This window comes from Pocillopora verrucosa, chromosome 5 (genome assembly GCF_036669915.1).
Source record: "Pocillopora verrucosa isolate sample1 chromosome 5, ASM3666991v2, whole genome shotgun sequence".
Classification (NCBI taxonomy): domain Eukaryota; kingdom Metazoa; phylum Cnidaria; class Anthozoa; order Scleractinia; family Pocilloporidae; genus Pocillopora; species Pocillopora verrucosa.
This window is the reverse complement of record NC_089316.1, coordinates 28,190,669-28,205,041: the sequence shown is the minus strand read 5'-3', so window position 1 is coordinate 28,205,041 and position 14,373 is coordinate 28,190,669. Positions and strand designations below refer to the sequence as shown.

The following is a 14,373-nucleotide window of genomic DNA, read 5'->3' as shown; positions in this document are numbered from 1 at the left end:
TGAGCATTCTGACTACATTGATGGCGTTCACTAAGCGGTTCTTGATCTCCTTGTTTGCTCGTGAAATTGTCGTAAACGCTCTTAATGAGAAGAAATAGGTAAGTACACAGTAATGATACAAGATTAGCCAATTGCTATCGACCACATAACTGTCGTACTAATCTTAAACAATTTACAATACCAGGGTCCTAAAATTTGGCATTCTCTCCCAATCATGTCGATCACTTGTTTGACTAGCTTTTTTACTTTTAAAAGAAAGATGATTGATTTCTTAATGAAACGAGTCCCAACTGGCCAAGCCGCACATCTACATCCACAACTTAATTACAAACATAATGACAACCGAGGTAGCCTCCCCTATTAGCTTGGTGGTTTCTTGGAGGTCTCCTCGACCTACCATACTGTTAAACCTGTATTAAACCTATCTAAATGTTATATCTCATGTGACTAGTAAAAACACTATGATGATGAAGATGATGAAATATTTGCAGAGACTACCTCTGTGGATGCTGTCAACTGCTTTGTAAAAGTTAACGCACAGCTGTCTTTTCCACTCTATGCGTTGTCTGATAATGTTGTGAAGAGTAGAAGATCTGATCGGTACATCCCTTCCGGTTCCTGAACCTTACTTGTTCCTTCCGGAACTCTTGGTCCACTGTGTTTGATATCCACTTGATGATGATCTCAGCCAAGATTTTTCTTGCAACTGATAAGAAGGTAATTCCCCGCCAGATGCTGCAACCCCTAAGGGTGCCTGACTTTGGGATCCTCCCAGGTTTGTGCAAAGTATTTATTTTGTCACTCTTTTCGGTAATTCAAGCCAGTCTACAAATCAACAAAGGTTCGTGTAAAGAAACTCAGATGTTCCAATTTTACCAGTAACAACCTCCAACAAAATCTGAGAAAAAAACTATCATACTACACCAGGTCTTGTGTCATTTCAGTTAAGCGTCGTTGTTTTCGTAGTCGGCTCGGCATTTGAAGCCAAAACGAATGGTACATTAGCTGCTTTATTTTTCGCTAATCATTCTGTAAAGTTGTAATCGGATAGTGTAATCAAACAGTTGGCTGTAATCAGACAGTTGAAGCAACCAGTCATACTAAGTCCACTCAGCTAAATCCACCAATCACAGAATTGATCACAATGAAAACAGCAACAACCACTTATCGTAAAAAAAATGTGGAATTTTTAAAATTGAGGAATTTTGTTCCATTGTTTCTACGAGAGATACTTGTTCTAAATATATTTGTTGTTTCCAGAAACTGCTACGGTTATGGTTAATTGGTAACAAGACTTTGTGTTGTCCAGTACTGTATGTAATCATACTCGTGACAAATCCCACTCCTGCTTCGTAGTCGTCCGATTTTGCTAATCACTTGTTTAATTACAGATCGAATTGGACTTCACTTCGTCCTATTACCGTTACCATTCAAAACTATAGCACAGCTCTCGAATGAGATGGGTTGACAACAGCCCGACTTGCGCTCTTATAGGAAAATGTAAGCGTCATTTCCGTGTAATCAGACAGAAATATTTGCTGTTTGCTGAGAATGATGAAAATAATTCATGCATCATTTTCAGCGTTGTGGCTGCCGTTGTTGTTGCTATTTTGGCGTCGAAAGCAAGTAATCTTGCACAAGAGGGCCTTGTACTCTCGCCTGAACTGTCTATTCATGATACCATAAATGACTGGGTTGATAGTGCTACTCAGATAGATCAAGAACCCGTTCGTCAGGTAAACCTGTCGTGGTATTGCCAGTTCTCCGCGCACGGCGTCCAAGATATCCATAACGAAGATAGGAAGCCAGCAGCACGCGAAGCCAAACAGAACTACTACTAAAGTTTTCGTTACTTTTGCTTCTTCCACATTCGCGCGGAGTTGACTGGGATTAACGCCTGGACAGAAAACACGATTTAATCTTGAAACTGAGCGGAACACTTTGATATAGCAGACCACTATGATTTTTAAGGGCGCAGCGATGTAAAGACATGCGATTGTAAACGTGTAAGCCATATTTCTTTCAAACGTGTACGAACACATTGCTTTTCCAGGCTGGAATTTAAAGCTATTTTTGCCCTCAAAGGAAAACGGGAGTACAGATCCAGCGAAAGCCAGGCACCACACAATGACAATGTATATCAACGCTCTTTGCTTCTTAAACACAAAGAGATACTTTTCTGGTTTTACAACGCAGAAGAATCGGTTGACGGCAATGACACCCATGGTAACTATGGAGACCATCGCGAGAGTCAGCGCGGCAAAACCTTGAAAGAGACAGTAAGATTTGCCAAATATCCACTGGCCATGGAACAGAGCGACAACTGTAAAAGGCATACAGCAGGTACACATCAGAATATCGCTGATAGCCAGAGCTATTACGAACATGTTGGTAACTGTTCGCAGCCTGTGGTTTCTGTACACGGCGTAAAAAGTGAGAAGATTTCCGAAGACAGCCACAACATTGGTAAAAGCAAACAGAACTGTTTCAGTCCACACTAACACCTCCTCTCTTGTGGCAAGCTCAAGGGAGAGTTTACTTGTCATCACTGCTTTTGGTCAATAAGCTCTAGCTCGGCGAAAAGATTATTAATTCAGTTACACTTCTGCACAGTCTTTGTTGTCGACTTTTTGAAGCAGTGATCGGCGAAACCCGCTGGTGTGCGCGATTACCAACACCGAAAAACAAATGTTATTTTCCATCACATCCTATCTGTAAACACATTGCAATTAATGAATATTAAAAAATATCTGTATGTCATCGTTGTTATCATTCTCATCAAGTTGGAAGTTGTAGGGCCAAATGAAAACTGTTTCTGTTCGGCGAGAGCTCGTGCGGTATGTCGTTGTTGCTGAAAGAGATTTATTATAATTGAACTATGTAATTTAATTCCGGGTAAGTGTTGTTGAATCGCTTTTAATATATCGACATATCTCTTTAGAGTGAAAGAAAAGATGTTGTTTCTATTTCTCCGTATCTTGTCTAAACAATTGCTTCACACAGCAGGTTAATAAACAAACATATAATTACGCCGCTCACGAAAGGGATAAAATGTCTTAAAGAGTTTGAACAACTCTCATTTCTGCAGTAAAAATAGCTGGAAAAAACTAAAACCCTCTCTCAGAAAAAAAAAATTGAAGTCCAGTCTGTTATTAACAATTTTCGGCATCGTATGGGGGAACTAATTTTTTTTGGATGGGCATATAAGATCGCGAAGGTTAAGTGACGGTCAAATTTGAAATTATAATTTAAGCCACTCTAAATTTCTGCTTAAATTAAAAACCTTTGTTCTAAGACCGAGAGGATATTGTAAGAACATCTTGTTATCAAATAACGAAGCGGAAAAGTCAATCTAAGCTCTAAATTAGCCATAAGTTTACAGCCTTCTTACATTTATTCACGTATCTAGAACGAAAGAAGAAGTTAGAAAAATCGTCGGCTTAGAAACTTAGAAACTGTAATATAACAACGTAATAAACAGTAAATTAGTCGTTTACCTAAACTCATGAAATTCAATCGTAATTCTTTGTGGAATGTCTTAAAATGAAAATTGTAAAGCTGCGAGTAAACAGAGATGTTATCTTTTAGACAACACTGACTCATCAAAAAACTGTTCTAGCGGTTCAAGAAGAAAATTAAAGTTTTATTTGAAAAATATCTCCCTGATAAAGGTTTGGAAATCAATTATACGTGTCGGCAAACTCTTCCATATCACTGAAATCGCCTCCTGAAATAAATAATTGACGCCATCTTGACTTTTAGTTTGGACAAAAGAAAAAATTCATAAGTTTTTTTTTCATTAACAACCGCGTGAATACGATGATCAAATGTGAGCCAAATTTCTGGCTTTTCGCTTTTTTTAACGACCAGACATTGTTGAGTCCAGTGCGCAAACCAAAGGGAACTGTATCTAACACAAAATTTAGGAAGACTATGGAAGACTGACCATCTGCATGGATCGCCTTCTGTCATTCTCTAGCATTCAGAGCCACATATTAGGGTGGATGCGACACAGCTATGATATAGTTTTTGCCTGATCTTGGTGGTCTACTGCTGGGACCTCTATACATTGTTGAGCATACTGACTACATTGATGACTCTCACTAAGCGGTTCTTGATGTCCTTGCCTGTTCCTTCATCATGTCTGACTGTATTGCCCAGGTACGTGAATTCCATTTCTAATCAGCTTGGGGGTTTGGGACATTCGGAATCACAAATTCCGTCTTGTTTTGGCTGATCTTCCTGATCTTCTGTCGTACTAATCTTAAACAATTTACAATACTCTAACAGGGTCCTCAAACTTGGCATTCTCTCCCGATATCGATCATTGGTTTGACTAGCTTTTTTACTTTTAAAAGAAAGATGATTGATTTCTTAATGAAATGAGTCCGAATTGGCCAAGCCGCACATCCACATCCACATCTTAATTTCAAACGTAATGACAACCGAGGTGGCCTCCCCTATAAGCTTGGTGGTTTCTTGGAGGTCTCCTCGCCCTACCATACTGTTAAGCCTGTATAAATGTTATATCTGAAGTGACTAATAAAATGATGATGATGATGACAATGATGAAATATTTGCTGCAGGATCCAGTACAAGAGACTATCTCTGAGGATGCTGTCAACTTCCACTCTGTGCGTTACCTGATGATGTTTGAAAAGTAAAGATCTGGTCGGTGCAACCCTTTTCTTTCCTGAACCTTACTTGTTCCTTCACGAACGCTTGGTCCACCGTGTTTTATATCCACTCGATGATGATCTCAGCCAAGATTTTTCTTGGAACTGATAAGAGGGTAATTCTCCGCTAGATGCTGCAACCACTAAAGGTTCCTGACTTTGGAATCCTCAACATCACTTCCAGGTTTGTGTCAAGTATTTATTTTTCTCAATCTTTTCGGTAATTCAAGCCAGTCTACAAGTCAACATGGTTTCGTGTAAAGACACTCAGATGTTCCAATTTTACCAGTAACAACCTCGGACAAAATCTCCATACTACATCAGGTCTTGTACCATTTCAGTTCAGCGTCGTTGTTTTCGTTGTTAGCTCGGCATTTGAAGCCAAAAATCTTCCAGAAAACAACCTAATACTCTCGTCTGAACCTCTTACCTCTGGCACAATACATGAAGGGGTTTATCGTGCTACTCAAATAAACCAAAAAGCCGTATGTTAAGTAAGCTGGTCGTGGTAGCGTGGGCTCTCCATGCGCCATGTCGATATTGTCGACGATGAAAATAGGAAGCCAGCAGTATGCAAAGCCGACTACAACTGCAACCAAACGCTTCGTTACTTTGGCTTTAGCAAATTTTAAAATTTGTCAGGTGCCCGATTAACAAGCCCAACTCCAAGGAATGTAAATATGAGTTGTTTGCACTGAAATCAAATAAAAAGACCCCTTATAATATGTTTGCTATTAAAATAACAGATATTCCTTGCAAAGAAAACAGTTTACTTTGTACGAATTCTTAGTTAAACTGAGCAAAACTTTGGCGTAATTATTTGAACAAGTATCAGTCTATTTAATTAATTATAGGGTTTGACGGGAGTAGGTTACTGTATGTTGAGTGTGTTGAACATTTGAATGACAATTAAGTACGTTTAATTAAGGATATTTCTGAGAAAAAGTTCACTTCCAATTTTACATAGTTCAAAGCAACAATTTCTCACTTACAGTGGATAATAATGATGAAGACGACATCGAAACTCAAACAGTCATGTCCCGGCTGAGTTATGATTGAAGAAATTTACTCAAATTTGCGGACATCTGTTTTAAGATGTTCCTTCCGATTATCTCTAGTTTGGCCCCGAGCTTCAGAGAAGTCATTGGAGGGCACAGGAAATTAACCTCAATAAGAAGAGTGTAAATGAACAGAGAAATGTTTTAAACTGATATCCATATACAAACAAAAATTCACTTTTACATATATAACAGTTTTGCTCGAGAACAAAATTCCTCTTTTAAATTAAAAAGAGACTGTCTCTATGGATGCTGTCAACTGCTTTGTAAAAGTTAATGCACAGCTGTCTTTTCCACTCGTTACCCGATGATATTTTGAAAGAAAAGATCTGTTCGCTACATTCCTTTCCTTCCCTGAACCTTACTTGTTCCTTCCCGAGCTCTTGGTCCACTGTGTTTACATTCACTTGATGATGATCTTAGCCAAGATTTTTATTGGTACTGATAAGAGGGTAATTCCCCGCCAGATGCTGCAATCACTAAGGGTGCCTGTCTTAGGGATCCTCCAAATGACTTCTAGGTTTGTGCAAAGTATTTATTTTGTCACTCTTTTCGGTAACTCAAGCCAGTCTACAAGTCAACGTGGGTTCTTGTGAAGACCTTCAAATGTTTCCAATTTTACCAGTAACAACCTCAGTTAAAATCTCAGAAAAAAAACTACCACTACACCAGGTCTTGAGCCATTTCAGTTAACCGTCGTTGTTTTCGTTGTTGGCTCGGCATTTGAAGCTAAAAATCTTCCAGAAAACAGCCTTATACTCCCGTCTGAACCTCTTATCTGTGGCACAATATATGAAGGGGTTTATGTTGCTACTCAAGTAAAGCAAAAAGCCATATGCTAAGTAAGCTGGTCGTGGTAGCGTGGGCTCTTCATGCGCCATGTCGATATTGTCGGTGATGAAAAAAGTAAGCCAGCAGCATGCAAAGCCGACTACAACTGCAACCAAACGCTTCGTCATTTTGGTTTCCTCCACATTCACATTCCTACCACATTTCTCTGGCTATTTCAGTTAGGCGTTACCGTTCTCGCTGTTGTCTCGGCATTTAAAGGTAAAAATCTTCCTCAAAACAACCTTATACTCTCGTCTGAACCTCTTATCTGTGGCACAATATATGAATGGGTTTATGGTGCTACTCAGGTAAATTAAGAGGCTGTTAGTCAAGTACACTTGTCGTGGTAGCGTGGGTTCTCCACGTGCCATGTCGATGTTATCAACGACAAAAACGGGAAGCCAACAGCATGCAAAGCCGACCACAACTGCTACCAAACGCTTCGTCACTTTGGCTTCTTCCACATTCACCCGAAGAAGTTCCAGGTTATTTTCCAGTGAGAAAACACGATTTGATCTCGACACGGTGCGGAACACTTTGAAATAGGAGATCTTGATGATAATCAAGGGTGTTGTGATAAAACAGCAGTGCATAAAGACAGAGTAAGCAATGTTACTTTCAAATTTGTACAGACACATGGCTTTTCCTGGCTGGAATTCAACGCTGTTATTTTTGAAGACTAATATGGGCACAGATCCAACCAGAGCCAAGCACCAAACAATGAAAATGTACATCACGGATCTTTGCTTCTTAAACAGCGAGGGATACTTTTCCCGATTAACAACACAGAAATATCGGCTGACTGCGATTGCTGCCATAGTTCCAATACTACTCGTCCCAAATGTAAACATATCAAATGCTTGCCAGCGACAGACTGTGTCACCAAAGATCCACCTACCGTGGAGAAGACTTGCAACTGTAAAAGGTGTACAGATAGTAGACATCAGAATATCACTTAGAGCCAGAGCTATCAGGAACATATTGGGAATCGTGCGCAGCCTGTGGTTTCTGTACACAGCATAAAAAGTGAGAAGATTTCCGAGGATGGCCACAACATTGGTGACAGCAAACAAAACTGTTTCAGTACAAACTAACGCCTCCGTCCTCATGGCGAGCTCAAGGGAAAGTGTGTTTCTCCTCATCTCCTTTGGTCGATAAGCTCAGCGAAAAGATAAAAAAAAAACTATACCGTTGCGAAGTCTTCGTTGACGACTTTTTGAATCATTAATCGCTAAAACCTTCGGTGCGCGAGAGATTTTGTCTGCTGGGATGAAAACAGATGTCATTCTCTCATAAATCTTATCTCTATACCCATTGCAGTAAATAAATATTGAGCAATATTTAATATTGAACTATGTAATTATGTCAACGTCGTTTTCATTTACCGTTGGAAGTTGTAAGGCAAAAAAAGATCGATTTTATATTACTTCGGGAACATCCACGTATTTTTTATCGTTGATGTTAAAAGAGGTTTGTTTTAATTGTTCTCACTTGTTTAACTTTTATATAAGTGCTGGTGAGTTGCTTTTAATATTTGGTTTATCCCTTTTGAGTGAAAGAAAAGCTATTCATTCTGTTTAGCCATTTCTTGTTCGTACACATCAGCATTTACAGGTACTTGTTAGTAAACAAACGTTATCCGACGATTTCGTCGTTCACAAAAATGAGAAAATACTTTAGAAAGCTTCAACAATTTTATTTCCTCAAGCAAAATTACTGAAAAAAAGAAGAATTACGGAAATCAAAGGAAACTTTGTGATCCATATTGCAACTTTTGGTAAAAATTTGTTTTTCGGCATTGTAGAGGGGAAGTCTTTTCTTTTGATAAGCATATAAGATCTCGGAAGTAGTGTCAGTAAAATTTGAAGTTGTTTGAACCACCTCACGTTTCTGCTTGAAACATTTGGAACGTTAATTAAAAACCGTGGGGATGTTGTATTGAATATTGAAGCCAAAAAGTCATTTTACGTCCTAAATAAACTTTAAGTTGACATAATTCTTTCTCGTGTTGCTGTGGAAACCAACAAGTTTTAACAGGGTTGGCCGAAGATATAAAAATCGTCGCTTTAGCACATTTCTTAACAGTATTTATATCGTTTGAATTCAACTAAATCAACTCATGTCGCAACAATTTTAAAAAATGCATAAAAAGAAACTGTTTTACCTTGGAGAGGACAGAGATGGTCTCTCGCTGATGATACACTTTAAAAAAAACTGTGGAATACAGCTGTTTTTGTTTAAAGAGCTAATACCAGCTTGCAGTCATAAAGTTCTAGATAAAAGAATTTTTAAGCGTCTTCGTAAAAATCTGCCCTATACCAGCTAAAGCGCTTGAATATTATCAAATAACGGCAAAATTGGACGCGTTTGACATTTCGTCTCTCAATACCAACGCAAAAATTAATTTAATGTGGAAAAAACATGATTTCAAGCTACGTTTGTCGTCACATTTCGTTACCATAGCTACCTACTTGGGTCTTTAATTAACGAAAACACTTCAAAATGCCCTTGAACTCTCTCCTCAGTTGCTCACTCAATGCACTATAAATGAAGAGGGTTGATGGTGCTGCTTCGGTAAGCGAAGAACCCATATGTAAGGGACACTTCTCGCGGCAACGTGAGTTCCACGCGCGAGGCTTCATTCATGTCAATTACATGTGTCGGGGGGAGGGGGGGAAGGAATTGGTTGATGTTTGAGGAGTTATGTAGTTCTCAGGGGAAAGACAGGGGGGATCAGTCGTTGACAACAGAATATAAAGGGTGGAGCCCAAGCCTACAGGAGATTCACCACCATTGACTTTGCAAAATAACTGGCGAAAAAGAACTGGTGACAGCTTCTAAATGAGGTAACAGGAGACTTGTAGTAACTTGAAATAAATCTTAGAGTTCCTGGGCTTTTTATGATAATTTTGTCTCGGGTGTAAATCGTCTTACAAAGATAAGTTCACTCTATTATGTCCTCGTGAAAGCTGATTGTATCGTTCAAAGCAGAACGAAAAGAAAGTTGAACAAGAAAGTAGCATGTGTATGATTCGTTGCATTTACCTGATACAGTTTAAAGCGCCGCTGATAATAGACTTGTGGCGCAGTTCTCCATGCCGTGAGCGTTGCTTTAGCATTACTTGCAGCTTTTTTTTTTGCCGTTTTTGCCGAGTTAGTTTCAGCGAAGGATTTTAGGCTATGTAAGAAGCAGTAGCTTCGAATCGTCGCTGGATGGATCCTTATTGGTCATTCGCTGTGATTATCCTGTACAAGAATACAAGGAATCAGGACACATAGAAGTTTTTGTGTCGCATTTATTTTGCCAAGCGCAGCTGGCCCTTACAGCGTGAAAGAAGAATGAAACAAATGCGGGGGAATTGTAACTAGCAATTGAATCCGGAATGGGGAGTCGAAACTATGAAAGGTGCTCAGAAGAACTTTCCGTATGACGACAACATTGACGGAACATTTCTCAGGTGCCCGATTAACAAACCTTATTCCAGGGAATGTAATCATGAGCTGTGTGCACTGAAATCAAATAAAACTTTATAGTCCACTGTGTTTGATATTCACTTGATGATGATCTCCGCCAAGATTTTTCTTGGAACTGATAAGAGGGTAATTCCCCTCCAGATGCTGCAATCACTAAGAGTGCCTGTCTTTGGGATCCTCCAAATGACTTCCAGGTTCGTGCAAAGTATTTATTTAGTCACTCTTTTCGGTAATTCAAGCCAGTCTACCTTCAAATGTTTCCAATTTTACAAGTGAAAACCTCAGTTAAAGTCTGAGAAAAAAAACTACTACTACACCAGATCTTGCACCATTTCAGTTAGGCGTCGTTGTTTTCGTTGTTAGCTCGGCATTTGAAGCTAAAAATCTTCCAGAAAACAGCCTTATACTCTCGTCTGAACCTCTTATCTGTGGCACAATATATAAAGGGGTTTACGGAGCTACTCAAGTAAAGCAAAAAGCTATATGTTAAGTAAGCTGGTCGTGGTAGTGTGGGCTCTCTGTGCGCCATGTCGATGTTGTCGATGATGAAAATAGGAAGCCAACAGCATGCAAAGCCGACTACAACTGCAACCAAACGCTTCGTCACTTTGGTTTCCTCCACTTTCATCCGAAGGAGTTCTGGATTATTTACTAATGAGAAAACACCAAAAGGGTATTAGTTACTACTTCGAAACGTCTCGGTAGATAAACGCATTTGACGGATGATGAGTGTCAAATAATGTCGTTAGTCCTTTGTTTCTGATTTTACCAGCAACAACCTCGGACAAAATCTCAGAAAAATCCATTTCCTACCACAACTTCTCTGGCTATTTCAGTTAAGCGTTACCGTTCTCGCTGTTGTCTCGGCATTTAAAAGTAAAAATCTTCCTCAAAACAACCTTGTACTCTCGTCTGAACCTCTTATCTGCGGCGCAATATATGAATGGGTTTATGGTGCTACTCAGATAAATTATGAGGCTGTTAGTTAAGTAAACTTGTCGTGGTAGCGTGGGTTCTCCACGTGCCATGTCGATGTTATCAACGACAAAAACAGGAAGCCAACAGCATGCAAAGCCGACCACAACTGCTAGCAAACGCTTCGTCACTTGGGCTTCTTGCACATTCACCCGAAGAAGTTCCGGGTTATTTTCCGATGAGAAAACACGATTTGATCTCGACACGGCGCGGAACACTTTGACATAGCAGATCGTGATGATAATCAAGGGTGTTGTGATAAAACAGCAAAGGATTGAGGCAGAGTAAGCAATGTTACTTTCAAATTTGAACAGACACATTGCTTTCCCAGGGTGGAATTCAATGCTGTCATTGTTGAAGACTAATATGGGCACAGATCCAACCAGAGCTAAACACCAAACGATGAAAATATACATCAAGGCTCTTTGCTTCTTAAACAGCGAGGGATACTTTTCCCGATTAACAACACAGAAATATCGGCTGACTGCAATTGCTGCCATAGTTCCAAGACTACACTTCCCAAACGCAAAGATATCAAATGCTTGAAAGCGGCAGACCGTTTCATGAAAGATCCACCTGCCGTGGAAAAGACTTGCAACTGTTAAAGGCATACATATAGTAGACATCAGAATATCGCTCACAGCCAGTGCTATTACGAATATGTTGGGAATCGTGCGTAGACTGTGGTTATGGTACACGGCGCAAAGAATGAGGAGATTTCCAAGGATGGCCACAACATTGGTAACAACAAACAAAATTGTTTCAGTCCAAGCTAACGCCTCCTCTCTTGTGGTAAGCTCAAGGGAAAGTTTACCTGTCATCACAGCTTTTGGTCAATTAGCTTAGCGAAAAGATAAAAAAAAAAGAACTATACTGTTGTGAAGTCTTCGTTGACACCTTTTTGAATCATAAATCGCTAAAACCTATAAGGTGCGCGAGTGATATTGTCTGCTGGGATGAAAACAGATGCCATTCTCTCATAAATCTTATCTTTATACCAATTGCAATAAATAAATATTGAGCAATATTTAATATTGAACTATGTAATTATGTCAACGTCGTTGTCATTTACCGTGGGAGGTTGTAAGGCAAAAAACGGATCGATTTTATGTTACTGCGAGAACTACCACGTATTGTTTGTCGTTGAAGTTAAAAGAGGTTTGTTTTAATTGTTCTCACTTGTTTAACTTTACATAAGTGCTAGAGAGTCGCTTTTGATGTTTGGTTTATCCTTTCTGAGTGAAAGAAAGGCTGTTCATTCTATTTAGCCATTTCTTGTTTCTAAACATCAGCATTTACCTTAGGTTCCTGGTTAGTAAACAAACGCTATCCGATGATTCCGTCGTCCAAAAAAGTGAGAAATACAATAGAGAGCTTCAACAACTTTCATTTCCTTAAACAAAATTACTGAAAAAAAGAAGACGAATTACGAATATCAAAGGAAACTTTGTAATCCACAATGCAACTTTTGGTTAAAATTCGTTTTTTGGCATAGTAGAGGGGAAGTATTTTCTTTTGACGGGCACACAAGATCGCGGAAGTAGAGTGTCAGTAAAAATTAAAGTTGTAATTAGAACCACCTCACCTTTCTTCTTGAAACATTTAGAAGGTTAATTAAAAACCGTGGGGATGTTGTCTGAACATCTTCTTTCTAAATATTGAAGCCAAAAAGTCATTTTACTTCCTAAATTAAGTTTGACCTTGGCTGATGATTCACATAAAAAAATCTGTGGAATACAGCTGTTTTTGTTTAAAGAGCTAATACCAGCTTGCAGTCATAAAGTTCTGGAAAAAAAAACGTTTAAGCGTCTTCGTAAAAATCTGCCCTATGAACATGAAGGCGCATTTGCAGGAAATAACAGCCTAGATCCTAACTTTAATTTCACTGGTTGGAAATTTCTTCAACATTGATAACTACCTAAAATTTTTGAAAAACGCAACATTCATGAAAATTTTTTCCTTTTCAAAAGACGCTTGAATATTATCAAATACGGCAAAATTGGACGCGTTTGACATTTCGTCTCTCAATATCAACGCAAAAATTGATCTAATGTAAAAAGACATGATTTCAAGCTACGTTCGTCGTCACATTTCGTTACCATAGCTACCTACTTGGGTCTTTAATTAACGAAAACACTTCAAAATGCCCTTGAACTCTCTCCTCAGTTGCTCACTCAATGCACTATAAATGAAGAGGGTTGATGGTGCTGCTTCGGTAAGCGAAGAACCCATATGTAAGGGACACTTCTCGCGGCAACGTGAGTTCCACGCGCGAGGCTTCATTCATGTCAATGACATGTGTCGGGGGGAGGGGGGGAAGGAATTGGTTGATGTTTGGGGAGTTACGTAGTTCTAAGGGGAAAGACAGGGGGATCAGTCGTTGACAACAGAATATAGAGGGTGGAGCCCAAGCCTACAGGAGATTCACCACCATCGACTTTGCAAAATAACTGGCGAAAAAGAACTGGTGACAGCTTCTAAATGAAGTAACAGGAGACTTGTAGTAACTTGAAATAAATCTTAGAGTTCCTGGACTTTTTATGATAATTTTGTCTCGGGTGTAAATCGTCTTACAAAGATAAGTTCACTCTATTATGTCATCGTGAAACCTGATTGTATCGTTCAAAGCAGAACGAAAAGAAAGTTGAACAAGAAAGTAGCATGTGTATGATTCGTTGCATTTACCTGATACAGTTTAAAGCACCGCTGATAATATGCATTACTTGCAGCTTTTTTTTTTTCAGCGAAGGATTTTAGGCTATGTAAGAAGCAGTAGCTTCGAATCGTCGCTGGATGGATCCTTATTGGTCATTCGCTGTGATTATCCTGTACAAGAATACAAGGAATCAGGACACATAGAAGTTTTTGTGTCGCATTTATTTTGCCAAGCGCAGCTGGCCCTTACAGCATGAAAGAAGAATGCAACAAATGCAGAGGAATTGTAACTAGCAATTGAATCCGGAATGGGGAGTCGAAACTATGAAAGGTGCTTAGAAGAACTTTCCATATGACGACAACATTGACGGAACATTTGTCGTGAAGCCTGATTGTATCGTTCAAAGCAGAGCGAAAAGAAAGTTGAATAAGAAAGTAGCATGTGTATGATTAATTGCATTTACATACATTTTATAGCGCCGCTTATAATATACCTAGGGTGCAGTTTCCCATGCCATGTGCGCTGCTTAAGCGTTACTTGCAGGTTTTTGGTTTTTTTTGTTTTTTATCTTTTGTTTTTGCTTTTTTTTTTTGTTTTTTTTGCCGTTTTTGTCGAGTTAGTTTTAGCGAAGGATTCTAGGCTGTGTAAGAAGCAATAACTTCGAATCGTCGCCGGATAGATCCCCATTTGTCATTCGTTGTGA

The 14,373-nt window shown here is 39.2% G+C and overlaps 3 protein-coding genes across 3 annotated transcripts; all 3 read right to left on the bottom strand.

Annotated features, from left to right (window-relative positions):
• Positions 1–1,565: 1,565 nt before the first annotated feature.
• On the bottom strand, positions 1,566–2,680 carry LOC136281239 (melatonin receptor type 1A-like). Its single transcript, XM_066167556.1, has one exon. It carries the CDS (start codon positions 2,544–2,546, stop codon positions 1,566–1,568), a length of 981 nt encoding a protein of 326 aa, XP_066023653.1. The 5' UTR covers positions 2,547–2,680.
• Positions 2,681–6,744: 4,064 nt separating this feature from the next.
• On the bottom strand, positions 6,745–7,707 carry LOC136281266 (melatonin receptor type 1A-like). The gene has a single exon (XM_066167610.1). The coding sequence runs from the start codon at positions 7,705–7,707 to the stop codon at positions 6,745–6,747; it is 963 nt and encodes a 320-aa protein (XP_066023707.1).
• A 2,862-nt stretch (positions 7,708–10,569) lies between these two features.
• LOC136281257 (melatonin receptor type 1A-like) lies at positions 10,570–11,835 on the bottom strand. The gene has a single exon (XM_066167593.1). It carries the CDS (start codon positions 11,833–11,835, stop codon positions 10,876–10,878), a length of 960 nt encoding a protein of 319 aa, XP_066023690.1. The 3' UTR covers positions 10,570–10,875.
• Between the last annotated feature and the right edge of the window lie 2,538 nt (positions 11,836–14,373).